Source organism: Heloderma suspectum, chromosome 4 (assembly GCF_057233095.1).
Source record: "Heloderma suspectum isolate Gila_16-S chromosome 4, 16-S_ref, whole genome shotgun sequence".
NCBI classification, from domain to species: Eukaryota; Metazoa; Chordata; class Lepidosauria; order Squamata; family Helodermatidae; genus Heloderma; species Heloderma suspectum.
Genome location: NC_139461.1, coordinates 161,800,326 through 161,827,652, shown reverse-complemented (window position 1 = coordinate 161,827,652; position 27,327 = coordinate 161,800,326). Strand labels below are relative to the sequence as shown.

General features: G+C 46.7%; 1 protein-coding gene across 13 annotated transcripts in view; it reads right to left on the bottom strand.

The window, feature by feature from the left end:
* Positions 1 to 27,327, bottom strand: part of MTA1 (metastasis associated 1) — a 230,761-nt gene that overhangs the window by 44,562 nt on the left and 158,872 nt on the right. For all 13 annotated transcript variants that reach the window (XM_084854839.1, XM_084854828.1, XM_084854830.1 and 10 more), the window contains 4 exons: positions 20,429 to 20,618; positions 19,333 to 19,422; positions 4,978 to 5,130; positions 3,633 to 3,668 (listed from right to left, as the gene is read on the bottom strand). In XM_084854839.1, the coding sequence (XP_084710965.1) occupies positions 3,633 to 3,668; positions 4,978 to 5,130; positions 19,333 to 19,422; positions 20,429 to 20,618 (469 nt within the window). The remainder of the gene's footprint in view (positions 1 to 3,632; positions 3,669 to 4,977; positions 5,131 to 19,332; positions 19,423 to 20,428; positions 20,619 to 27,327) is intronic.

The window sequence follows — 27,327 nt, the reverse complement described above, 5'->3', positions numbered from 1 at the left end:
GAAGGATACTATGGTTGATGGTATTCAAAGTTGCCAAGAAGTCCAGGAGAATTAATAGATCTGGCTCCCACATCCAGTTCCCGGTGTAGTCATCCACCGAGGTGACCAAAACAGTCTCAGTCGTATATCTCAGCTGAAATCCTGACTGAAATGGGTCCTGATATTAGTATCTTCTAGATGTATCTGGAGCTACAATGCCATCACTTTTGCCAGCAATGCTACATTTGAGACTGGCGCATAATTAGTCAAATCTTCTGGGTCAAGGGATGGTTTATTTAATAAAGGTATTTTTACTGTCTCTGTTAAGCAGCAGGGAGGAATCCCCTTCCGCAAAGAAGTATTAATTAATCTGGGCAGAATCTCCTGACCCTAATTCCTCAGGCTCTTATATGCTTGTAAGGGCTCTGCCCCTTTTGCAAAGTAAGGTGTCCGTGTCCTTGTCCGTGTGTGTGTGTGTGTGTGAGAGAGAGAGAGAGAGAAAGAGATGAAGACTGAAAGAAGAATGCTTCTTTTGATCGTAATTAATATCCTCCCAAGGATTTTTTTTTTTTAAGCTGCAACAGGGACAGAGCCTTTAAAAGTTTATAGCACCCTGGACTGAGGTGGGGAATTAGAACTGGGGAATTCACACCTGACACAATTCTATTTTTCCCAGCTAATATATGCTATTAGGGGCTCTCGTCCCTTCTCAGCTTAATGGTTCTTTTGGGCAAGCATAATATTGGAAGCTTGATCTCCAGTTTCTCCCTCCCTACCCCAGTTTCTTCCTATCCCTCCACTTATGCTCATCTACCTTCAACATTGTGATTCCTGGAGAGCAATGAACATAGCTGCCCTCATGGATGGGCCCTGTTTTGTTTGTATTTTACAAACTAATATTTTTCTGCAGGTTGGCAGTTCTCAGGTCCACAGTAGCTCCATGGCCCCCCTTATCTGAGAGATGCCCCAGTTTTATGCCCTGGCTGACACAGCAAAACTGGCTTTATTCCCCTGGCCCTTCTTTTCCTTGGAGGCAGGGGGCTGGGCTGCCCACCATCTTCATTTCCTCTGAGCCCCACATGTGGCCCAGAGGCATTCATGGGAAAAGAAGATGGCAGCAACTGGAGATCCCCACTTTGCTCTGAAATGACCCCAGCCCCCAGGAAGAAAATGGGTTAATTAAAAAATGGTGGGAGGGGAAGGCGCCTTGGAGGGTGCCAAGAAAGGTGTCTGGGGGTGCATCGGTGGCCATGGACACCACGTTGACTACTCCTGCCTTAAGACAAGTGCTCCGGTTCAGGGCTCCAGCCAGCCTCAAACAGCAGTCCTACAGTACTGCTTGGGACTTGCAGAGGACTTCAGGAGATGGGTGGGGGGTGGGGAATGGGCAACTTCATTTTCCCCATCTTCCTGAAACATTACAATGCTGTGCTACATCACTGTCAGTTCTGAACCCAAGTGTTTTCTATACTCCACTTTTCTCTTTTAAAAAACACTGAAAGCAGCTTGTAACAAATTTATTGCTCTGCATTTGGGGGAGGGGGTGGGCTTCTGGAGAGTAAGAAAAGGGGGGGGAAGAATTCCCTTTTTCTTTCTTCCTTTCTGATGCAGAATGTGTATTCTGCATTTCAAAAACCAGAAGGGAGGCACAAACGCCATTCCAATCAATCAAATTCTGAATTAAATAGGCTAAGGGAGCAATCTTATGTCCCCTAGACAGCATTTGGGGGGGGGGGACACATAGGATTGTTTGGGTTCTGGGCTCGGAGGCTGGAAACAGGGATCTGACCTCAGAGCCCAGAAATCACGCCCTTCCCTCCTGCTTGTAGCCAGCGTGGTTCAGCATGGCACTTGGAAACAGAGTGCAGAGATGGGAAAAGGAGAGAGGAGGAACTGGGGCATTGGCCATGCAATGTTTCCTATGGCTGTCCCAGGCCAGCCTCTTTCCCTCCTCCTCCGAAGTGCAGCGGCTAGATGGGCAGAATTGCCTGTCTATCAGAAATACAGGGCAGCTAGAGAGCGGCAGCGAAGATTGCGCCCACTCTCCAGCCGCCCTGCACTGGATACTTAGCAGCCTCTGAGTTTGGAGCCAACTATCTTCATAGGGTTGCTCCCTAAACAGCCCACAGAAATTGTGACCATATTTCTTGCACCATCAGGGAGTGTACAGCGCATGGCCAGCCAGGCAATCATGGGTTGTTCGCGAGCCAGACATGATCGGGATATCCCTCCCCTGCTACTCCCTTGCAGCCAACAGTGAGATTTACAGTTTCTGAAAACAGATACTGTTTCTAGCTACTGAAATCCATTAATTTATAACTGTTGATTCAAATACTACAATGCAAACTGTTAGAAGCTTCATTTAATGCAGTACATCTCCAAGCTGCCAAAGGTGTTTTCCCCTTTCTCAATCACATTTCATTTCATTTTAATGAATATTCCCATTCTGAAGAATTTACACCTTTTGAAATTAAATATTTATTTTTAAAAGGATTTTCACCTCACCTCCCAACATAGCTCCTGTGGTAGCTTACCAAAAATCATTTTATTGATAGATAGATAGATAGATAGATAGATAGATAGATAGATAGATAGTCTAACACACTACCATTTAAGAAAATAACAATAATAAATAGCATTTGATTCTTTTTATAATAAATCCAGTTACTGCCTCTGTGCCATCCCATATCAGAAAGGAAAAGCCCTTCTCAGAAGACCCATCTTTACAAAGCTCTTGAAATATGACAATGAACTGGCAATATGGGCCTTTCTGGACAAGTAGTTCTGAAGTATTTGTGCCATCATTGTAAGGGCTTAAGTCCTGGGATGCCTTTACACTAAAGAAAACCCTCGCAGTCCTTCAGTTTCCATGTTTATCGCAAGCTCCCAGACAGTGACCACATGACTGCTGAGAGGGGAAGCTTTTAATTTTCAAGGTTCCATAGAACTCAATGAAACAGTGCCATCGAGTGGCTGTTTTAATAGTGTTACATTCCAAGTTTAAAAAGTGGTTCATTAGTTCCGGAACTATTTGAGACAGAATAACCAGGAAATACCTCTGGATGTGCCCTGGAGGTTAACGATGTGAAAAGGACCCACACACTTCCATAAGCGAGCAATCTCAGTAGCAGGATAAAAGCTCTGTGTGAAGGAGCCCCTGGTCATCGTTTGTGATGCCTTTAAGTCTGGTGCCTCCCCCTTGTTCATGCTCACATGCAAGTGGGATTATCCAGAAGGAGAGGTATTGGAATGGATGACTGCCACTGGGGAAGCCTGCTCAGGAACACACATGACGGGGAGGGGGCCTGAAGTGAGATAAGGCACTGGAAAGGAGTAGTTGGCTCTGAGAGGCCGCCCCCTCCCCGCACCTGGAACTGGGCCTGCATTTGCCTCAGCTGTGGTTAAATACAAAAATAATGGCCACAATATCTCTGGACTTCAGTGACATGAAAAAAGAATGGAATTACATTTACAGCACTGCCCATGAAATGGTGAGAAATTATTAAGAGAGACCATGTATATAGATACAACACAAACAATATTTACACACAAAACGAGTGGACACAAACACGAGAAGCAAAGTTGAAAAGCCCGATGAAACTAGAAGAGTTACACTGTCCTAGCACAGGGTGAGCACAACAGCAAGTTCTTACCCTTGCTAGGCATCAAAAGACGTTTCTTCATGTTGCCTGGTAGAACACAGTAAACAGAAAAATAAAGAGGTGATATCAGATACAGCATTATTTTACAAATGTAACTTAAAGGAACAGATTACAATGATTACAAATGGACATGGAATAATGAGCTCAAGTTACAGGAAGCCAGGTTCTGGCTGAACATCAGGAAAGACTTCCTGACTGTTAGAGCAATATGACAATGGAACCAATTCCCGAGGGAAGCAGTGGGTTCTCCCACACTGGAGGCATTCAGGACCAGGCTGGACAGCCATCTGTCAGAGATGCTCTGACTTGGATTCCTGCAATGAGCAGGGGGTTGGACTCGATGGTCTTATAGGCCCCTTCCAACCCTGCTATTCTGTTATTCTATGATGACAGTGCAGATGTTTGCTTGTTTTTAAAAATGGATGCTCATTGAATCTAAGTAACAATGATGGGCAATGCCAGAGGAAAACTGTTTTAGTAACAGCACAGCACACTGAGAGGTATGATAGACGCTATGGTGCAGGGATGGAACAATCTTTAAAAACTCCTAGTTGTTAGCACAACATTTTTAGGTACCTGGGGATGTTATGGCATATAGCATTCATCACATACCTTATTAAGTGTAATCTTGTTTTTATGTGTGTAGTAAATAGTCTAGCATTTCCCAAACTAATTTAGCCATGGAATACTTTTGGGCTTGAAATATATTAATAGAACTCAGAAATGGTAATCAGGTGGGCCTGGTGGGTATGGGATATCTCTGGGAGAAAGCGGGGTCAGGAAATTTTGTAGTAAATTAGACAGACGAAATGAAGTCTATTTTCATTCCGAAAAATTGCCACATGTAATGCTCAAAAGTATGTCTGATTTTTCATTTCAGTTTTTAAAAGTTTGTTTTTGCAGGATGTTTTATATTTTACAAAGAATAAATAATATTCTTTGGGACATTGCCCTGAGTAAGACCAGAGCTTCTCACCACCACCATTTGCTTTCTAGGCAATTTTGGAGTTGTTTATATATAATAAAAAGGGGAAACCCCTCAAGCAACATGCGGCAACAGCATTTGCATTATTTCACGTTCTCTGGGAATACTTTTCGGACAGAAAACTTATTAAGCAACTCTAACAGAATGATAGGTGCTTTCTATTATTTATTTATTTACAGTGTTTTTACCCTGCTCTTCAGCCAAAAATGGCTTCCAGAGTGGCTTACAAAGATTAATAATGAGACAACAACAACAGTATTAGCAACAACTAAAATGAAAAGCTAGTGAGGCAACTAGGCTGCAGACTTATTATCTTGCAATAATAACACATTAGTGCTAAGAAATATTTACCATCCATCCCATTGTGCTGCTCATAGCTTCTTTTTCCCAAGATAGTTGGAGATCCACTGTTAATCATTGAAACAAATTTAGTACAAGGCACACTGCTGAGGGAGCCAGACAAACTCTTAGCAGGGTCAGGTTTCAGATGGCAAGGATGAGACTCTGTATGGAGAAAGCAGTGCGTTAGGGCCATACTATAAAAGGGGGTGACAGGCTTATTTATTTACCGCCCAATAGCTGAAGCTCTCTGGGTGGTTCACAAAAGCTTGTTTATTGAAACCTGAGGTGGGGAACCTGTGTCCCAAAAGCCAGCTCATTTCATGAGGCTTCATCTCACTGTCTGGATGCTGCAGTCCCACTGTTGTTCCCCAGACTGCCCCTCTTCTGGCTTGTGTCTGCATGTGTTTGTGTGCATGCACACACAAAAGACGTAGAGAAGGGATAGGGTGGCACAGAGAGAAAGAGCTGTGTAATCTGTTGATGCTGCACACTCTGCCACTCCCCTTTCAGCTCTGCCCACCATCAGTTCTGCCGACTCTTCGTGACCCCATGCTATGGTCCATGGGGTCACGAAGAGTCGGACACGACTGAACGACTGAACAACAGTTCTGCCTCCAGCAACTGTCAGTTGGGGCTCCAGATTTATTTTTCATGTGGGTCAACAGTTCTTCATAGGAAAAAGATTCCCCACCCTTGGTTTAAATCCAAGTCTGACCCTATCATGCATAAAGCAGAATGGAGAAGAAGGGTGCCCAATTTTTAAAACAAAAGGCATGCACAGGTAAGGGGAACTGAATGCTCTCTTTATCTGTCACTTACCTCTCTGCCCAAGCACATTTGTCCCAGCTGAGCTAACTTCAGGTACTGGAGCTCAGCTGAGGAGAGAAATGGAAATTCTGCACTTACCCCATGAATTTCTGTTCTCTTCAAATGAAGGAGGCCAGCTAGTATGGATTAGGCCCTGCCTGTGGGGCCAGGAGGCAGCCTCCTGGTTCAGTTTCCAGAGAAGGAGGCGAGGCTTCCCTCTCAAGCTCCAGTGATGCTTCCTATTGGACTGGCCATGCATTGGACCCACCAATGACTGAAGCTTCATCCGGGCACTGTCTGGCTCTGATCTCCTGGGCCTCCAACACTGGGTAACTGTGAAGACAGCCAAACCTAACTGGGAATAAGTTCCCCTTGAGAGAGAGGCCAGCACCAGGGCAGGCCTAGCTGGCCTCCATCACTTGAGGAGAACAGAAATTCATGGGGTAAAGAGAGATTTCTTTCCTGTAATTGTTCTTCTTTGTGGTCTTTGTGATTCACACATATAGGTACTGCTCCTGTGCAGAGCAACATTCAGAACATTCTAGAGCTGAGCAGAGTTGTGGTGAGTGCCCGCCTGTTCTCCTCTGCGCATACTCCTAGGCATGGCTCCCACTCTCCTGCTCAGTTCCTGTCCACTGCAGCAAACAAAAATGAAAAATAAGTGAGACCCCCAAGTGGGGAGGAGGGTACATTATATGAGTGCACAGATGACCCCCCCCCCCAAGAACTACAGTTACAGGTAAACAACCTGTCCTTTTTATTTGTGATCTCTGTGACTCATGCTTATGAATAACTGACAAGCTAACTCACCAGCAGAAGGGGAGATGTTCTGCCAAAACTGTAGAAACAACTGCCTGACCAAATGCTGCATCCGCCCGCAACTTGGTATCCAGCTGGTCACGCTTGATGAAAATAGACATCTGGGACCATGTAGCTGCACTACACAGTTGTGGAAAAGGCACTCCTCAAAGGAAAGCCGCAGAAGATACCACCGCCCTGGTGGAGTGGCTGCCAACATGCCCAGGAGCCAGACGTTTAGTGAGCTGATAAGCCAAAAGAATAGTTGAGGAGACCCACTTGGCAAAATTTTGTGCCGATGCAGGCTGTCCCTGCTGTAATCCGTTATGGCACACAATTTTTCTTATTGCAGCTCTGAATGGAGTTGTGTGTTGCAAATAAAAGGAAGAGCTCTCTGAATGACAAGGGAGAGGCAGGATGTGGAAGAAACGTAGGCAAACTGTGTCATGTGAAAGCATGTCAAAAGGCAATACCACCGTAGGAAGAAAGGTATTTCTTCCTACGGTAGGAAGAAATACCAGTAGCAAGGCAAGCTTGTCCTTATGAAAAATCAAACAGAACTGGTCGTGTTGCAGTCTGCACAGCTCATCAGGCCTCAGCACTGATGTAATGATAGTAAGAAAAGCTACCTTCATGGTTAGCAAGCGAAGGTGAGTAATTGCTGGGTGAGGACCACATCCAAACCAGGATAGCTGAGGCTGGAGAATAAAGAATAATCAATTGTTTGCGAGACCACTTGACATTCCGACGTGAGTAAACTGACAGAATATCAAGCCTGACATGGTATGCCAAAATAGTGACCAGATACACCCAGGGCGACAATAGCACCCCTATTTTTTAATGAGAGAAGGAAGTCCAAAATCTAGGCAAAGTTGCAGGTCTTGGGCTGCTGGTCCCATGCATGAACAAATGCAGAGAAAGCTCCATAGGGAAGTCTTATGGAGGGTTTTAGGGAAGCGGTAATGACCGTGAGGACCTCCAGGAAGAATCTGCGTGCAGCATTATGTGCCGTGTTGTTTCCAAACCAGGATGGAGGACCTTGCCCTGATCCATCGTGAGGCAGTCAGGAAAGTGCGGGAACTGAAAGAACAAGCCCTGTCATGGCTGATACATCCTGGAACAGTTCACAGAAGTGGGAGATGATTGGAAATGGACACCCATCTTTCGAGTGGATGTTTTCATAGTTTGGATGTGATCTAGCACTGAATTCATAGAGGCACTGAAAAGTCTTTACCACCAAATGGGAGGTCCTCTACTCTGGATTGGGCCTCCTGGTTCAGAGCCACCATTCTGAGCCATGCATGATGATAGGGAGCGAGGGCATCCACCATGGCCTTGGAGCCCAGTGACGAGCTGTATCTATTTGTTGGCCTGCCAGGCGGTGAGCCTCAGTTCTTCACATCATCTCACAGGTGATCGAAAAAGGGAGCAGCTTTTTCCCACAAGGATTTGTGGTATGTTGCCATGCGGGCCTCATAGTTAGCTACCCAGAGAGCTACAGCTGACTTGGAATAGATGCAATGGCCCACAGAGTCCAACTTACTCCCTTCTGCATCCACAGGGGTGGAATGCAGCTTCTGTCTGTCCGTTGTCTAGAATGCCTCCACAATAATCAAGTTGGGAATGGAATGTTTAAAGAAAAAAATCACACTCCTCCTCTTGTACTCTGTAGAGATGTTTAATTTTACAAGATGTTGGTGGCATAGTGGAAGACTTGGTCCACGACTGCTTCACCACATGGAGGATGGGCAACATTGGAACTGTTACCAATGTGGTCAAGTCCAATGGAATTCTGTTAAAGAATGTATCCATGACCAGAACTAGGACAGCTATAATTTTGAGCTCCAAGGATCTGGTCATTTGAAGTACCCTTTCCACATACAGATGGTGTAGAGGAAAAACCACAGGAAGGCTATTGTATATCGAGGAGATAGGGATGGTGCGCCACAGTTGTTCCTTCTATTCCCATGTCTCCTGGAAGACCTTAAAACTTAAGCTTTCTTAAGGCCTTTAGCTTGAAATTTAGTGTTCAAAATTGGTTGCAGGTGGGGATGGCACGGCCTTGGAATGCAGGAGGATGACATACACAGTGAAGCTAGATGGTATGGCCTTGGAATGAGGGAGGGTACCATCTGGCTACTGTCCACTTGCTTCGGCTAATCTTTTAAGTGGTGCACCCATGAAATACATCATCATGGGACTTAAGCACAACAGGTGTGATTAATTGAGGTGCTGTCCTAGACGGCATGTGGCACTCAAGAGATTAAGGTATAAAAAAGCCAAGCAGTTCTGCCCAAGAGGAGCTTCGATGCAGACATGACCGGAAAGGTGCTGCATGTCGGCCACAGACTGGGGTCTCCTCGTTGTCGTCTGCTGGGGCTCCCGACAACTGACTAAGGACAGCTTGCTTGGTATGGTATATTCCTCTTGATATCCTTTTGCCTGCTTTAAATAAAATCCTTTGACTTCAACTCACTTGTGTGCTTATTGCTCCTGAATCCAAAAAGGAACCCTTGCCTTTGGCAAGACAGATGGACATTGTCCATTGCAGAGTGGGGTGGTTGATCTCCCACTACTACATTTAGGGAAAGAGACAGAAGCAACAGCCAAAGAAAAGGAGGACAAATCAGAGCAGGCCCTGAAGAACATTCACCAGAAAGTGGTGGAACCAATGGCATAACTGTCTGACTTGGAGGCAGAATCATTCCAGGATGAACTGTAGGTTAGTGGAGGCTGTGTTACAGAAGGTGCCAAAGCCCCAGCTGCAGTCCCTACCACAGGAGCTGGGATCTTTGGTAGGATAACATCCTGAAAGAAATTCAGAGGTAAGGGTAGTCTTGCCGACAGTGGTAGCACCATAAGTGCAGGCATTGTGTCAGGAGAGGTGCAGTCAGTGGTACAGCTAGTACTGAGTGAGTGCCCATAGGCTTGGTGTCCAGTGGCTGAGAAATAGGCTCTGATCTTCTGTTCCTATCCTCAGATGGGACAGTTACAAATGATCTTTATGGAAAAGTGAACCTGACTGATGGCAGTGTGCATAGTAGCACTCGATATCTCTCCAAACGTAGGGAGGGAAACAAGTAGGGATGTACGAAAGTTCCGCCACGGATCTCAGGGAGGCCAAATGCCAGCGCATTCAGCCCCCCGAAATCGGTGGCGGAACGGCCCGCCCCCCCCCCAGGACAGGACTTACCTTAGGCGGATCTTCCTGGCGGCGGCGGCTCTGGTGGCGGCGGCAGCTGCGGGGGCCGGTCTTCTGACCGGCTGCCACCGCCGCCATTTCCAGGTGAAAAAAACCAAAAAAAGTGATAGGCTATGTAAAGATTTACACAGCCTATCACAGCTAGATTTTAAAAAAACACCGTGATAGGCTACGTAAATGTTTACGTAGCCTCTCACGGCTGACTTAAAAAACAAAAAACGCGCGTACGCAAATGGTGGCGGTACGCTATTTGCGTTCCCCTTTTCGTCGTCTTAGTCTACGTAAATGTTTACATAGACTAAGACTTGCCAAAATAAGGAACGCAAATGGCGGGGGCCATCGCTGCTGCCATTTGCGTACGCGCTTTAAAAAAAATTTTTTTTAATCAGCCGTGATAGGCTATGTAAACATTTACATAGCCTATCACGGCTAACTGCAGGGACGCAAACAGCGGCGGCTACAGCCGCCGCCATTTACGTCTCTGCTAGCCAGCAGCCGAATGTCTCTGCAGAATCACTGCAGAGCACAGCCGGCCAGCCAGGATTCCTGGGGAAGGGACGGAACGCCTCCCCCCCCACCATCAGCATAATCCCCGAAAGGTAAGTGATTTTCGTACATCCCTAGAAACAAGTTTCATCTCCTCCTCTGAGGGGATCAGTCCTTATAATAGCACAATGGAGAGTATGCATGGTATAGATGATAGTGATCATCCAAGGATAGATTGCAACAATGGTGAAGAAAACCTCCAGATGAGATGGATGAAGCCAGTTTCCCAGTATGGAGAGGAATGACTCTGATGATACAGACGGTGCCTAGGAGCTGCAGAAGGAGGCAGCAAGGCAAAGGCGGTTGCCACACCAGTGGCGGAGGGGATTTATCTTGGATTTCACCCTCCAAAACTGACCCTATGCATTGCAACTCATTGGAGAATTGCCAAGCAAGGGGCAATTGGAGCCTCCCCAGAATTGGAATAGGCAAGTTCATAAAGGGTGGAGGAGCAGGAAAGAACTGTACTGTCAGGAGGTCACCCCTCAGGTAGCCAGAATCAACACACAGACAATAGGGCTCTTTTCCAAGACTTTATTCACATTCAACCTAATGATGCGTACAGATGCTAATTGCTTGATCCTACGAGTGAGACTTAAGAGAGCTGCCTACTCGGGGGTTCTAACCTTAGGAATCAGTTGATCTCCATTTGGAGGGGAAGGTGGGAAACCTCTGTACTTATGGGCTAGGAGGAGAGAGTCCACCCTTTTCCCGTGGGGCATTGGGGCGCCGCTGTTGCTGTCGCGCCAAGCAGGCCGAGCGCCTCTCAGTGCCCGCCATCTCCCGCTTGACGCTGCGCTGGCGCCTAGCATCTGGAAACTGCTGTTGCACCTCCCTCTCCCTGCCAGGGTGACTATCACTCTCAGGAATGTGTACCGGGAGGGGCTCTCCCCCGGCTGCTCCTCTGAACAGTGTGCGGGTTCCTCTCCTGCGGTTTCTATCTCTTCCACAGAATCAGAACTGCTTTGGGGCTCTCTGGGCTCCGATCCAACCCTGACATGTACATCTGTCAGAACTGAGGTCAATGCTGCATCAGGAGGTGGAATGGTAAGGCCCTCAGTGGATAGATCCATTGTTCTCTGTGGGTCCTTGCTGGACTTTATTCAGCGCTTCTTTCTCGTCTCTGTCTTAGACTCCTTTCCAGAGGTAGCCACTATGGGGCACTTTGAATTTGATTTGGTAGGTTTCACCAACTCATATTGACCTGCAGCCACCAAACTGCTGGCACCAACCTTTGAGCCTGTGGTTGCCAAAACAGCAGATGTGGATTGTTGCTCCAGATCTGGAAGAGACACCCAAGGAATGGCTGACAATGATGCTGTTTTAGGTGCTATTTTTTGAACTGGCGGTGGGGGGTGGTTTGAAACTGGCTTTATCAGGTGACCAGGATTGGATACCAACAATTATGCTGTCAGTGGTGACCTGGTGCAGATCGTGAAGGAGGCCATATGAAATGGTCAAGAGTCCATGACTTTTAAGGCCTTCTCCCACAGTAGACAAAGGGAAGGCTGTCGGTCAGTGGTATCTTCCCATCCTACCATGAACACTGTTTGAACAGAGCCCTGGAGGCCATAAGCCCCCCAAACAGATGACAAAAAAATGCTGGTATTAAAAAACAAATACATAACATAAACCAAAGAAAAGGAAACTGCAAAGCAGGCCCAAAGGCTGATATCTGAGGTAAAAAGCCACATAACATGGAAAACATTCCAAATGCTGTTATCACTGTGGTAGAAAAAAAGGGACTGAGCAGGAAGGGAGTTGTGACTAGGAGCATGCGCAGAAGAGTGGCTCCCACCAAAACTGAATGCTGCATTGCATGGGTGCAGAACCCATATGTATGAGTCACAGAAAGCACAAAGGGGTACAGAATTTTCATTTCTCCTTTCAAGGGGAAAGAGGCCAGCTAGTCTGGGGGTGTAACAAAGCAGTCCATCCCAGGTGGGGGCAACTTCCTCCACAAGCCACCACCCCCCCTTAAGGGAGAAATATCCTTTGGAGGACCCGCCTCCCAAAGATGCCCTCTGGCGATGAAAATGTGTTGATCTTGTAGTGTATGCACATAGGACCATGTCCTATGCATATTTCTTCTAAGGAAGCCCTTTCCCAGAATGCCGCCAAGATGGCCATCCCCCTAAGTGAATAGGCGAGGATTCCCTCTGGGACTGAAAGCTTGCTGGAGGTATGTTCTAGGCCTATGCATTTCCTCAGCCACTGAGCCAGGAAGGAGGCTGAAACCTTCCTAGCTAACGCAGGTATCTTTAAGGATATGAAGAGGGCACTACATTGCCTGTGGGACCTATTCCTATCTAGGAGGAATTTAACCCCGCCCCTGCATGCATCCAAAGTGCCCCCCCTTCCTTTCCCGGGGCAAGGAAGGATGAGAGCAGAGGAAGGGCACTGCTAACTTTTGTGCTCTGTGGAAGGCCGTGTTGATCCTGGGGACAAAGGGAGGGTCCAGCGTAAGGACTACCTTGTCATGGTGAAAGCTGCACAGTGCCTTCTCCGAAGAGAGGGAGCCCTCGTTCCAGCACCTTTCTGGGTGAGGTGACAGCTACCAGGCAGACGGTCTTGAGGGTTAGGACACTGAGGGGCCATCCCCAGGGTTTGGAGAGGGCCATGCTCAGGCCCCTGAGGACCACATTGAGGCTCCATGCAGGGAACCTTCGGACTGCTGGGGGACTGATTAGGGAAGCCTCTCTTAGAAACCTTCCTATGTGGGTCCCCTGCAATGCTGGACAGGGCTGAGACCTGTCTTTTCAGGGTGTTGGGCTTGATACTCTTCTGCTGGTAGACACCCTACTGGATGAGAGAGGGGCCCTGAACAACTTCCTGCCAGTGACGGCTATGCTGGCCAGGTTAGCCTTGGACTTGGCACCAATGCCCAAGTTGCACAACCATAGGTTCCTCCTTGCTACCATGCTGGAGGCCATATACCTGGCCTCTAGCCATAGGGTTCTGAGGGATGTGTCTGCCAGGAAGGCTGTGCCTGAGGCCATTTCCCAATGGTGTCTGTTGTTATTTATGTGGTACTGTGCCAGGAGGCCGTTTGCCTTCATGTAGATGCCATGAGTTACTATGGAAGGCACTGTAAAACCTTTAGGGCTGTAGCGGATGCCTCAACACCCAACAAAGGGTGTCCTCAGCTCTTCTGTCATGTTGGCTTGCTAGCCACTCATCTGGGCCTAAAGGCCTGGGGGTCTTGGAGGAGTGCGCCACCACCACGGCAGCTACTTTCATCACATCATCTTGCAGGAGGCAAAATGTGCAGCAGTGGCGATGAGTGGAATGGGGCCTGGCTGGGTTTTTTCCCATTCCTTCTGGATGCCTCCCTTGAAACACAGCTGGTGCTGAGGGGGGAGCAGCCAGGAAGCTGCTGCCACCCCTGAAAGCTCTGCTTTGGTCCAGCTCTTTCCGGCATGTGAGGTGGAACACCTCCAGGCAACTAGTGGTCATCCTGGAAATGGCTTCAGGCAAGAAAAGCCTCCCTTGTGCGGGCTTCTCTTTTGGTCTTTCTCAGTCTGAGGGCTCCCCACCCCACCCTTGGGCAGAGTTCTGAACCAGAAGGGGAAGGAGACGCAAGGCCTGCCCTAGACCCAGAACTGTCTGTGTGCCTCTTTGCTGGCCTGGCAGTTTTCCTCAGGCTTGGAGGGGTCTTTAACAGGGGATCCCCTGAATCTTTTCCGCCCCCTATGAGGGAAGAGCTGGAGGGGCGAAGGGCCTTGTTTTGGGGTGGGAGTCTCCCTGTCCTTTATGTGTTCCCTCCTGTGTGGGGGAGTCTGCTGGGTAGCTGTAGAGGGGCCTGCGGCGCCTGCTGCTTCCTGGGCGAGCAGGAGAGGTCCTGCTGCTTCCCGCCTGGGAGGCCCTTCCCTGGGCCTGCTCCTAGAGGGTCTTGATGGGGAAGAGGGAGAGGAGAGCCCTTCAGCCCCTTGCTGGGTGTGGAGCTGGCCTTGCTCCTCCCCTTCTTTATCATTGTCTGGATGTGTTTCTGTGTTCCTCTTCTCCCCCCTGAGGTGGCAGGGGAGGAGGGGAAAGGCAGCAGTGATGCGTGGCCAGGTGGGAAGCTGCCCTGCCTCTGACTAGTCACATCATCTTCTGCATAAAGAGGCTACATTTAGCATAAAACTGGTTTGTAGATTTCAAGAGATCATCCCTGGGCTTTGCCTTACCCTGAGAGAAGGAAACACTACGTTGGGAACACATACAGTTTACAGGACTATCTGTACATTACTGAAAGGCACGTTCCATTGAGTTTAATGGGACCTACTTCCAGGTAAGCAGGTATAGGACAGCAGCCTTAGTTTGCACTGCACAATTCAACGTAGCTTGATCTACCTAAAGAAATTTATTCTAAAGCCCAAGGAAATGGGCTTATGCATAAAACTTTAATTCCCAGAAAGCGTGTCAATATTTTTAGGAAGCTAGAGAAGGATGTAACTACTTTCTAATTTTTTAAAGAACTCATAACTCAGTTGTAGATGCAACAAGTGTAATCATACATGATTCCGCTAAGTAACAGCATAGTCCTATGCATATTTAGCCAGTTATTTCAATGGGAGTTATTGGCCTGGTTCATACATTATGCTAATCCATGGTATGGGTTGTTGAATTCTGCGTTGTGATGATGTGCAAATGCAGCTGTGTTAACAAACCATGCTTGGGTTGTGAACTCTAGGTTGTTTAAACCAGGGGTCCCCAACCCCCAGGCCACGGACCGGTACCAGTCCGTGGCCTGTTAGCAACCGGGCTGCAGGGGTGTGTGAAACCCCCTCACCTTGGGTCCACAGGGGTCCGCGGGGGGGGTGATCCTTCCCCCCGCCAGAATCCTCGCTGGCCCTGGCTGGCTCCACTCCGCAGTGAGCCTGCGGAGCTGCCGGCCGGCTCTGGCTGCTGGCGGACTTCCGGCCACTGGGATGCAAATGGTGTCCGCATAGCAGATGCCATTTGCATCCCTGTTCTTCAAGTAATAGGCTACGTAAATCTTTACGTAGCTGATTACTGCAAAGAATAGGGATGCAAATGGTGTCCGCGATGTGGACACCATTTCTGTCCCAGCGGCCGAAAGTCCGCCAGCAGAACCACCCCCTTGTCCGTGGAAAAATTGTCTTCCATGAGACCGGTCCCTGGTGCAAAAAGGTTGGGGACCGCTGGTTTAAACCATGGGTTGTCATTATATGTGAACCCAGAGCTGTTGGTTGTTCATGGGTTGTTTCACCAAGCTACAGAAAGCCTTTTTACATACGGCATTTATTGTGTGCTCATGATTCCTCTCTCATAGTAGTTTTCAGATGCTTTACATGATGTTGTGATCCTCCAGGGCCTCTCCTGTTCTCTGCAACAATTATAGCTGGGGCATGTGCTTCTATGGAAGAAAGTCTGATATTTCTGTGAATGGCATCATGAAACTCTGGTGTATTTGTGAAATTCCACTATACCACAGGGAACCTAGTGGTTGTGTAATGGAAGATATAGAAAAGCATAGAAAAAAAATCCCTGGAAAAACATGTGTAAAGGAGTCGATCTCAATCCCACAAAGAATTCAGAAGCAGAAGCCTTGGTAAAGTGGTGGGTTAAAGGCCTCATGTAAAAAAGCCCAGAGGCAATAGGCAAGAGGAGTAAAAAACAAAAACCCACTCTACATGCCAGTACTACTGCATCACAAAGGCCTCTGAGATACAGGGAGGAAGTGGATGAAGGAAGAGGAAAACAAACAACGAAAGGACTGAGAAAACAAACTACAATTTGTTTGACTGATAGACAAACTTTGGGTAGGGCAACAAACCATGGGTTAAATAAAACATGGGTTTGCATTATTTATTACATTCATATCCCATCTTTCTTCCTCCTTATGGAACCCAAGGTGGTATACCTAATCCTCCTCCTCTCCATTTTATCCTCACAACAACAACCCTGTGAGGTAGGTTGAGCTGAGAGTCTTTGACTGGCCCAAAGTCACCCAGTGAGCTTCCATGACCAAGTGGGGACTAGAACCCAGATCTCCCAACTCCCAGTCCAACAGTATACCACACTGGCTCTGGTTTGCACATAACCACCTGGTTATGTGCAAACCAGGCCTTTCACTAGTAGGTGTGCACAGGGTTGTAGCCTTAAGCATCTTTTAGAAGTTCTGTTAAGACACTCCCCTTTGAAATGGCACTTGGGGCTAAATTTAAGCCTATCGGGAGGTGAGGGTTTTAGTACTGTTTTTGTTTGCTTATCAAGCTTTTTAAAGTAGTATTTTCTATCTGTTTTTGACCCATGATTGCCTGTCCTAAGCCTTCTAAATACAGCTGAGCTCCCACTTGATACAAAAGTGGCTATTGTTAATCAAACACAAGGAAGTGAGTTGGAGCGGGGTGAGCAACAGGATGCTAAGATATGGAGGGAAAGAAGATAGAGTGCTGAAATGGGGAGCAGGGGAGCAAACGAACCACAATGCTGTGGGGAGATGGCCCAAAAGGAGCTGCAAGTTGGGAGAGGGAGAGGGTCCTTAGGACTCAACATTCTCTGCCTCCCTCACTTGCCAAGTGTTGGGTATGTGGCGTGCCGTTTAGAACCCTTGCCTCATGCTCTGATCCCAGCTGTTTGAGACCTAATCCCACAGTCAAATTGAGGGACAAACATTTTTGTGAGAAACAAAATGTTTAAGATAGTTCCTTCTGTTCAATTGATTCTTCATAAGAACATTGCATCATTCTGCCTGAAGAACTCTGTGTAACTGAAAAGGGAGGATGCTCTCCTGTGCATGGCATAACAAGAGGCAGGTGCCATCTTTCAGAACCTGTTTAAATGCCAGGATTCAAGCCCTGGAACTTGTGAAATGCAGAATTAGCAACATTTTGGAGGGTCTTTAAAACTTCCAATGAGGGGAGATTTTTACCATAACTGCAAAAGAAGTACTGGAGAAAGACAAAAATGTAATGGAAAAAATCCTAGGTTATACTGTAAGTGGTGGGCTCTCCCACACTGGAGGCATTCAAGATGAGGGGACAGCCATCTGCCAGGGATGCTTTGATGTGGATTCCTGCGCTGAGCAGGGGGTTGGACTCGATGGTCTTATGGGCCCCTTCCAACCCTACTATTTAATGATTGTATGACCCTGTTGATTTTCCTTGATCTCTTGGCGGCTTTCGATACCATCAACTGTGGTATGCTTCTGGGGTGACTGTCTGAGCTGGGAGTGGGAAGTACTGCACTGCAGTGGTTCTGCTCCTACTTGGACGGTCAGCTCCAGAAGGTGCTGCTTCGGGGATATTGCTCAGCCCTGTGGATTCTCCATTATGGGGTTCCGCAGGGCTCGTTTTTGTCCCCCACGCTACATAACGTCTACATGAAACCGTTGAGAGGGTTCATCTGGAGCTTTGGAATGTGTTGCCATTAGAATGCTGATGACATGCAGTTCTATCTCTCCTTTTCATCTTCATCAGGTGAGGTTGTGGATGTGCTAGATCAGTGCCTGGCTACAACAATGGACTGGATGAGGGATAAGAACTTGAAGCTCAATCCACGCAAGACTAAGATGCTGTTAATGGGTGGTTCTTCTGACCAGATGGAGAGTGTTCATGACGTTCTGAAGTAGGAAGTTTGTAGCTTGGGGATTTCTCACGTGGCCTCAGTGGAACAGCTTCTACAAGCTTTAGTTGGTGGCCCAGCCATGCCCCTATGTGGACAGGGGTAACCTGACTTCAATAGTCTACACTCTGGTAACCTTCAAGTTAGATTACCGCAATACACTCTACGCGGGGCTGCTCTTGAACACTGTTCGGAAGCTGTAGCTTGTACAAAATGCGGGAGTCAGACTGATGGCAGGTACCAGACATTCTGAGCATATAACACCAATCCTGGCCTGCTTGCACTGGCTGTCTGCACATTTCTGAGCCAAATTCGGGGTGCTGGTTTTAACCTATAAAGCCTTACACAGTTCGGGACCACAATTCCTGACAGAGTGCCTCTCCTGATATGAACCTACCCACATACTACTCTCATCATCTGAGTGCCTCAAATGGAGAATCCATCATCCCCCCACCCTCCTTCTTCCCAGCATGATCAGGGACAGCAGAACCTTCCTGTAACCATCACATGACCTGCTGACCTGCAGACTCCTTCTCCCACACTACATCTTGGGAAGAATCTGACCTTGCAGACAATGTGACTTCACTTTCTAGTCACCTCCTCCCCCAGCCTCCATCTTTTATAGCATCTTGCCTGAAGAATGTCAAAAACTTGCACAATTTTTTATTTTCTGTGTGTGTGATCTTTAGGTTGGCCTAATAAGGGCACAGTCCTCTGCATGGTTAGACAGAAAAAAAGTCCTACAACTCCCAGCATTCCCTGATCAGCCTTGCTGGTGTTGGAATGCTGGGAGTTGTAGGACTTTTTTCTGTCTAAACATGCATAAGATTGCGCCCTAAAGGTATTACAGCGACATGGATCTTGGAAATGTTCTTATGGTCAATACAGCATATGCACATGTGCCTGCTTTGTCTGCTTTAGGTGCATTAAAAAGTTTATTCTTTCATTTAAGAAATGCATATGCTGCCTTTCACGGCAAAGCCCTCCCAAGAGACAAAGCCGGCCAAGAGACATCTGCTTGTGTGTATAAGGACAGAAAGAAGACTGGACTGCAATTCCCATCAGTCTTAGCCAGCATAGCCAAGGGTGAGGGATGATGGGAGTTGCAATTCAACATGGGGGAGCACAAGTTGGCCACCACTGTTATAATGACTTCCACTCAAGAAAAATGATGCCATTTAATTCTATGGAGAAAAGAAAAGCACAGCACTTGAGGGCAGAACTGGGTGGTGAAATCAAGGAGAAGGCTGGTAAGTGTGGACAGGGAAATAGGACAGGGGAAAGAGCAGGAACTTTGCATCCTTTAACACTCTGCCTGTCCAAATCAAACAGCTTTTTTTAGCTAGTGAAAAGTAAAATTATAATTCCAGACTAGATTACAGTTCAAGCACAGGAAAAATATGCAAATGGGTCAGAAAATTACTCAGCAGTCTATTTACCTAGATACTGAAGTACTGCTTCTAAAGGTTTTCTAACAACTTGCTTTAGTAACAACATATTTTCTGAGGCTTCCGGTAAACGAGCTGCACCTGAAGACAATATCGGAACAAAGAATACTTAATTTACATATTAATAATGGAATAGTATCTCTGGAGCTAAAGCCACACTCTTCTGAAGTGTTTCAATAGAAAGGAGATCTACATAATTAAATGTACAAACAATAATATGTAATAAAACGCCACGTTGCAGCGTTATCTCCACCCCCCAAGAGATGTGCTCCTGTTTTCACCTCCAGGGAGCTTGGAACAGGAGCCATGCTGCTCAGGCCTCCTGGGGTGGGTTCAGGGATCCAGGGTAGCTTTTTTCTCCACCCCCTCAAGGCTTCCTCCTGCTGTGCTATACAGCACAAGAGAGCTGCCAACACCAGACCTTTGTACAGCTCTATCGCAGGGTGGGTGTGGGTGAACCACACACTTCTGAAGAGTGGGAGAGCGGGAAAGGGGGCCCTTCTCCATGTCCCCTACTCTATATGCTCAGCTGCTAACAGCATTCTGCAAGCTCATTGGTTCTTGCTAGGCATTTTGTGGGAGGTTTTAAAAACAGATCTCTTAATTTACAAATGAATATACTTCTTCTTACCTACAGAGTTGCCTATATAGAAAACGCTCCCTTTTATTTGGGTGGCCCCATTTCACTTCCAAACCCAAGTTTGCTATTAGAGGGAATGATGTTTAATTATCTCAAGTTATATGTATACTTGGCATCAATCAGAATGGGTGGGATCCTGGATCTGCTCATGGAAAGTCCCTCCGCCCAATTTTGGGGGATCCCCCTCCACCCCACCCTATCCAGCAGTCTCCTGACTCTCTGTGCAGTATTCTCAGGGGGTCGGAGGGGCCGCTGTGGGGGAAAGTCCACTTCCACCAGCACCGCTGATCAAGCACAAATCTGGATCCAACCCAGTATCTGTTCATGACAGTGAACCTTAAAAGTATTCCCTTCCACAGCATGCTTCAGGTCTTCCACCAAATTACCTTTTTTAAAGTATACGTGAGGTAAGTTAACAATGTGCAATTAGGGCACGTAAAGACTCACATTCTGCTTTGATTGCTGCACTGTTGATAGGCATATGAGGGTGTCGCGCTGCATGCCAAGGACGCAAGATGTCCCTACATAATCGTCTGGCAAGCCTGGTCAGCTTTGTTGTGTATAGAAAGAAAGCTTGCCGTGTTTTCATGGCAAACTTGGGGCTCCCGCTGTTTCTTATGGGTGCGCTATGAGGACTCTGGAAAAAGGCAAATTTATGACATGGCTTGGTCAGAAGGGTTCCTTGGGAAAAATAGGTTCTTTGAAAGGGGATCTGTTCAGTCACACATATGGAATCCATGCCCATACAGAGCTTGATTTGTAATATTCTAGAGTGTTAGTTAGGGAACCACCACTCTAAAGATCTGAAGATCCATAAAAAACCTGGGAAGATTGCAGGGGGATCTGTTTTATGCCCCCCCCAGACCATTTTTCATTTGGAAAAATTAGAAATTTTGGGGAAATGGTGACCCCTCCCCCATTTTATTAACTATTTTCTCTTTAAAATAATGGGTGAAATACTTTTGAAGGCAGGGTTTTAAAATATTGTTTTAGTTGCACTTTATTGCCTTAAAGTAACTATATAATAATTATGTAAGAATTCAAATTGTTCCTTTTCTGTTAGGCTAGTGTTCAACATTACTTCTTGGAAACAGTTTGAGACAGGGCAGTTACTTATAATGTGTACAGTCACCCCACTGTTGCCTCATGAAGTTTCAGGCTTTTTTGGTATTGTTTCTTCCGTTTCTGTATGATGCTGACTGACTATCTGACTATCTCTAAATCAAAATAATAAAACCTCCCCTTTGTTTACTAGTTTTGATGGTTTCTGTTTCAAGGCCCCCCACCCCCATTTTCTCAACTGACAAAAATCAAGATATGTTTGGCATCACAGGCTGCTTGTTACTCTATTTTTACACTAGATATATTTGTAATTATTGTTGTAATTATTAAACTTACTAAATATAGCAAGCTGTTCAATTTTATATGCTGGCTGACACACACACACACACACACACACACACACATATATAATGTTATGTCCTCAAAGTAGTAAAATAAGTTTAGAACTTAAGGAATTAAGTACTGTTTATGTTTCAATTTTCCCCAAATTTCCAAAACCACGGGGGTGGGGGTGGGGAGGTTCTATGCCTTCAAAACTGCCCTTCTGAACAGGAGGTCCCAAGCACATGTACAAATTCTATAGGCAGGATGAACACCTTCCTACTCCATTTCTTCTCAACGGTCATAGTTGCCTCCTCAAAAGTTAGAGAAACACCTGCAGCATAGAAGATAGGTATGTTGTGACCAGCCAGGCTAGGCGACCAGCCAGATGGGCGATTAATAAATTTAATAAATAAATAAAAATAAAATGTTGGTGACCGCACAGATGTCCACCCGAAGATTACAGGTGAGCAACCTTGCCTTCTATGTGATCTCTGTGCAGTCCCACATTTGGGAGGCTTCGACCCACCTGAAGGAGCCTGCCGTGCCCTGGGAGCAGGGGCTCTGCAGTTCGCAGTGGTGGGAGGACTGGTCCAGGGGGAGGCTCACATGGTTCTAAAAGAGGCAGCTCTGTGGCAAAGGTGGCTGAAGAGGTGGCAACACTGCCCCTCCAGTGGGCTATCTGCAGATTCTGATGGGCTGGGAGACCAGTTCACCAAAGTACATTACAGAGATCAGCCACCACGAGAGGCGCTGCATGGAGAAGCAGCGTCTGGGCACAAGACTCTCTGGGCCTGGTGGAAATGGTGAGTTGTGCTGCAAGGCACAGAGCTTGCTAGCACACTATGCAGGCATAAGAGCTACAAGAACAGGTGACACAGGTAGCCAGGCAAAGACGATACATGGCTAAGTTGTGACAACAATAGTGAAAGGCTCCAGGAAAGCATAGGGGCTTTAGCTGGAGAGTAGGAATTCTTTAAGACCATATATGGTAGGGAGCCAGCAGCCTGTGGGCCAAACCTGGCCCAGGGCATCTTCTGTTTTTGCCTGCAGCCTCCCTTCTCAGCCCTGCCCCCATGCAGCAATCGTCCCTTTTAGAACAGGCTGCTTTCCACGTGGTGGTGGTGGGGAATTTTCATGGAGGGTTAACCCTCCCTTTCCTAAATGCTGTGATCTCCATGGAAGTCACCTCCCTGTTCAGCAGTGAGGCTTGAAAGAAGCCACCCATTGGCTTTTCTCAAACCTAAGGGGGGATCCCCATGGAGACTGCAGCTGAGGAAGGAAAGGCAAACCCTCCCTTCCCCTTGCGATGTAATCTCCATGAAGAATGCTCCCCTGCCTGGTAAGGAGACTTGGAAGGAGCAGACTTCCAAGCATAATTGCTATGTGTGCGTTGGGGGTGAGGTGAGGGGGGGCAATATCGTCATGTGTAGGTGTGTCTTATGCGCGTGGATGTTTATGAATGCCTGCGTATGTTATGTGTATGAATGGGTGTGTGTGTGTGTTTATGGGAGAAAGACAGAGAGTGAGTGAGTGACTATGGGATGTCTCCACCCACGTTGGATCTGCCCAACACTGCCCACCCCGCCCTGTGAAACGTTAGCCATGGGGGAGAGCAGCCTTCGGGCTGAAAAAGGTTCCCCACCCATGCTGCAAGCCTTAAAAATACACTCGATCAAATCATGTGAAAACAACAAGGAGACTGACACCCACAGAAGGCTAAAATTGCTGCCAAATGCGCTGTTAGTGATAACAAGGCTAAACCCATTCACTGTAGTTTTAACAAGTAAAACAGGATGGAACAGAATATCAAATCCTTAGGCTTGGACCCAGCAAAACAGATGAACGTTAATTTGTATCCATGTGGCTTCCTTGATAACAGGCTTTCATGCACTACCAATAACTTCTTGGAAGAGGCACAAGGAAGCGCTGGATCCTCTATACCAGGGGTTGGCAACGCGTCACCCTGGCGCCTGCCAAGTCACCCTTGCATTCCCCCCCTCATGCACCTTTATTGGGCCAAGGTGAGGTAGGCTGCAAGGGGGATCACAGCTAGGTGCTGGGGAAGGCATGCAGTGGTGAGGAAACTCTGCAGGTGCACAGTAAGGAAGGTGCATGTGAGGACATGAAAATAGAGAGATGCCATGTCAAGGGGTGGGTAAAAATACCTTCCAGGTCAGGGGTGGGTGGAATTAGAGATATTCCAGGTTGGGGGTGAAAACAGAGAGATTCCAGGCAGGGGAGGAAAACAGAGGGATTCCGGGGTCAAGAAGAGAGAATTCAGGCAGGGGGTGAAGAGAGAGATGTGGGGGGTGCAAAAATAGAGACAATCCAGGTGGGGGGGTCAGAAGAGAGAGAATCCAGAGAAAGGGAGGCAAAAAGAGAGAATCCTTCCTGCCCAATTACAAATGTGCCCTCAGGACCAAAAAGGTTGCCTCCCTGCTCTATATCATCAGCTGAAATATACATGATGAAGTATCATGCTGCTGCCTTGGGAAAAGATACAAACAGGCAGATGAAGCTGTGAGCCAAGGCTATCATGGCCATCATGGCCACCTGGATGTCTTGAGAATGCAGTTTGTCCTGTCCCAACAGACCTTGCGGAGGACTCATGGTTGCAAGGGAAGAGGTGGAAATTTGTACATGGGAGCCTCTCCCCGTGTTCTTCTTGCTTTGTTCCCTAGAGATGAAAGATCTTCTCCCACCCCACTGCAGAAGCAGCAGCACTTGGCATTAGTTGACATCACAAATGAATCTATACTCAGTCACAGCTGGGATAAGGTGGGCAATCTCCCCTGCACTACTGCTAGGTGGTCAGCCACCAGAAAGACATCTTGGTGTATGTACTGATCCCACATGTCCGTGGCTAGATATCACATGCCCCTTGCTTGTTGATATCAAATATGGCAGCCATGCTGTCTGTAGCCACCTGAACTGTTGCAGCCACAAAGGAGAGGAAATGCCAAAGTCCTAAGCAGTTAATGTGCCAAGCCTGATGCTCTAAGGACTAAGGAGTGTTGACTGTTCAATTGTTTGGGGTCAGCACCAGAAGATGGAATTGCAGTCTCTGAAGAAAATTCAACAGGCTATTCCACCAGTAGAAATTTCTCCAGCTTGCAGGTGGATGTTGCATGTATGTGGAACTTTACAAATCACCCAATACACTTTCAGACAGCCCTGATAGAAGACGTTGCACTCAAGCCTATCAGATCTACTCACAAGAAAATTTGCATAGGACTGTCTCTTTATAGTGACTATTCTGGGAATATGTACTTAAAATATTGATCAAATATATCTTCCTGAAGAATCTTTACTACCTGGGCAAAAGAGATCCCATCACTGATGGCATTGTTTTCACAGCCATTGTGGAGTTCTCCTTCAAATACAAGGTCCTTCAAATACAAGCCCTGGGAAAATTCTGGAGCAGATTATAACGCAATCCATCTGGAAGCACCTTGAAAACAATGCAGTGATTACTCGAAGCCAACATGGATTTGTCAAAAACAAATCCTGCCCGACAAATCTGATCTCATTTTTTGATCAAGTCACCTCCCTTGTGGACCATGGGAATGCTGGAGACATCATATACCTCGACTTCAGCAATGCTTTTGACAAAGTGCCCCATGATATCCTGATGAGCAAAGTAACTCAAAGTGGGCTAGATGAAACAACGATCCAGTGGATCTACACTTGGCTACAGAATCGGACTCAAAAAGTGCTTATCAATGGGACCTTCTCAAACTGGGGAGAGGTAACGAGCAGGGTACCACAGGGCTCGGTCCTGGGCCAAGTGCTCTTCAACATTTTTATTAATGACTTGGAGGAGGAGGTGCAGGGAACGCTTCTCAGACTTGCAGATGACACAAAATTGGGCGGGATAGCTAATCCCTGGAAGACAGAAACAAAATTCAAGGTGATCTTGATAGACTGGAGTGCTGGGCAGAAAGCAACAGAATGACATTTAATAGGGATCAATGCCAAGTTCTGCACCTAGGAAAAAGAAACCAAATGCATAGTTACAAGATGGGGGATATGTGGCTCAACAACACAACAAGTGAGGAGGATTGCAAGCTGAATATGAGCCAACAATGTGATATGGCTGCAAAAAAGGCAAATGCTCTTTTGGGCTCCATTAATAAAAGCATAGCTTCCAAATCCTGGGAAGTACTAGTTCCCCTCTACTCAGCACTGGTTAGGCCTCATCTCGAGTACTGTGTCCAGTTCTGGGCACCACATTTTAAGACAGATGCAGACAAACTGGAGAGGGTTCAGAGGAGAGCAACAAAGATGATCAGGGGACTGGAAACAAAGCACTGTGAGGACAGACTGAAAGAACTGGGCATGTTTAGCCTTGAGAAGAGAAGACTGAGGGGAGACATAATAATGCTCTTCAAGTACTTGAAAGATTGTCACAGAGAGGAAGGCCAGCATCTCTTCTCGATCATCCCAGAGTGCAGGACATGGAATAATAGGCTCAAGTTACAGGAAGCCAGATTCCGGCTGAACATCAGGAAGAACGTTCTGACTGTTAGAGTAATACGACAATGGAACCAATTACCTAGGGAGGTAGTGGGCTCTGCCACACTGGGGGCATTCAAGACAAGGCTGGACAGCCATCTGTCAGGGATGCTCTGACTCGGATTCCTGCATTGAGCAGGGGGTTGGACTTGATGGTCTTGTAGGCCCCTACTATTCCAACCCTACTATTCTATGATTCTATTCTATGATTCTATGATACAACCTCTTAGGAAATCAAAGATGTAGAATGAATGTGAGAGGCTGTTCTTTCAGGTAGATTTGGGGAAACTGTCATCAAAGCAACCTCTGGAGAAGCCTTTGGAGACAGTGATGAACAAGACTGACAAAATTTGGTCACTTGAAGACAGGATCTGTGGGACTGCGCATGTGCATGTCCTGCACATAGGCCACCAGCTCACTGAACTGTTGCATATACAGCTCAACTGCTATGTGAAATTCTTAATGAAAGTGAAAAGTGCAAACAGGCCAAAATTAAATGTGGGATCTTTACAAACTGCAAAATGAAAAATATCCTACGTTTGATGGGTCTTCATCATAGAGATCCAATCCTATGCAAATTTACATATGAGTAATTCCGCTTAGCCTCCATGGATTTTCCTGCTCTATTTGGGCTATGTCAGAGTGTCTTTGGAGTAATTTGGAAACTTCCACATGCATATTGCAGATACAATCTGCATCTGGTAGCCAGGGTAAAACCTGTGTTTCCTTAGTTCTTCGGCTCCTGCACTAATATGTGGAACTGCACAGAGATCAAATAAATAAATATTAGACCCAAAGATAAATAATATCCATTCTATATTTCCCAAACAGAATCCTACTCCCTGCAAAGACTATTCACTCAACCCTTTGCTCATTCACAAGGCAAAACCATCTGCTTATTTATAATCCAAGAGATGATAATTAAAACAACAAACTTCTCAGAAATGTTAATATTGATTTACTGATCTTCTTGATAGGGATTTTGTAATTTCTTGTGGAGACTTGGACTATACTCAAGTAGCAGCCATATTAGTGTTGTTTTAAACTACTGCATATCTGCTTGCACCAGCAATGAAACTACAGGGTTGGGCAAAAGAGTAAAATCAACTATTTCCAAAACTCAACTATAAAATGATTTATTCTCATGCCACTGTCTGAATAAAGATATGTAGTTTTCTACATTATGAATTTTGCCAAAATATTAAATGGCCTAACTACCTTTTTTGGTGATGGCAGCTAAGAAGCCTCTTAGTCCTATTGGCTGAGCTGGTGCAGAATCATTCTGAGGGAGTGAAAATGTTTAACAGGGAATCTTCGAATGTTGTGCGTTCAATAGGAATGCCTGAAAAACCCAACTGGTTGAAGTGCAACAAGCCCCATGACCCTCTGCAGAAAACCTCATTTCCAACTAAGGGGAGGCCTCTCCTGTATGGAGAGGAGATCCC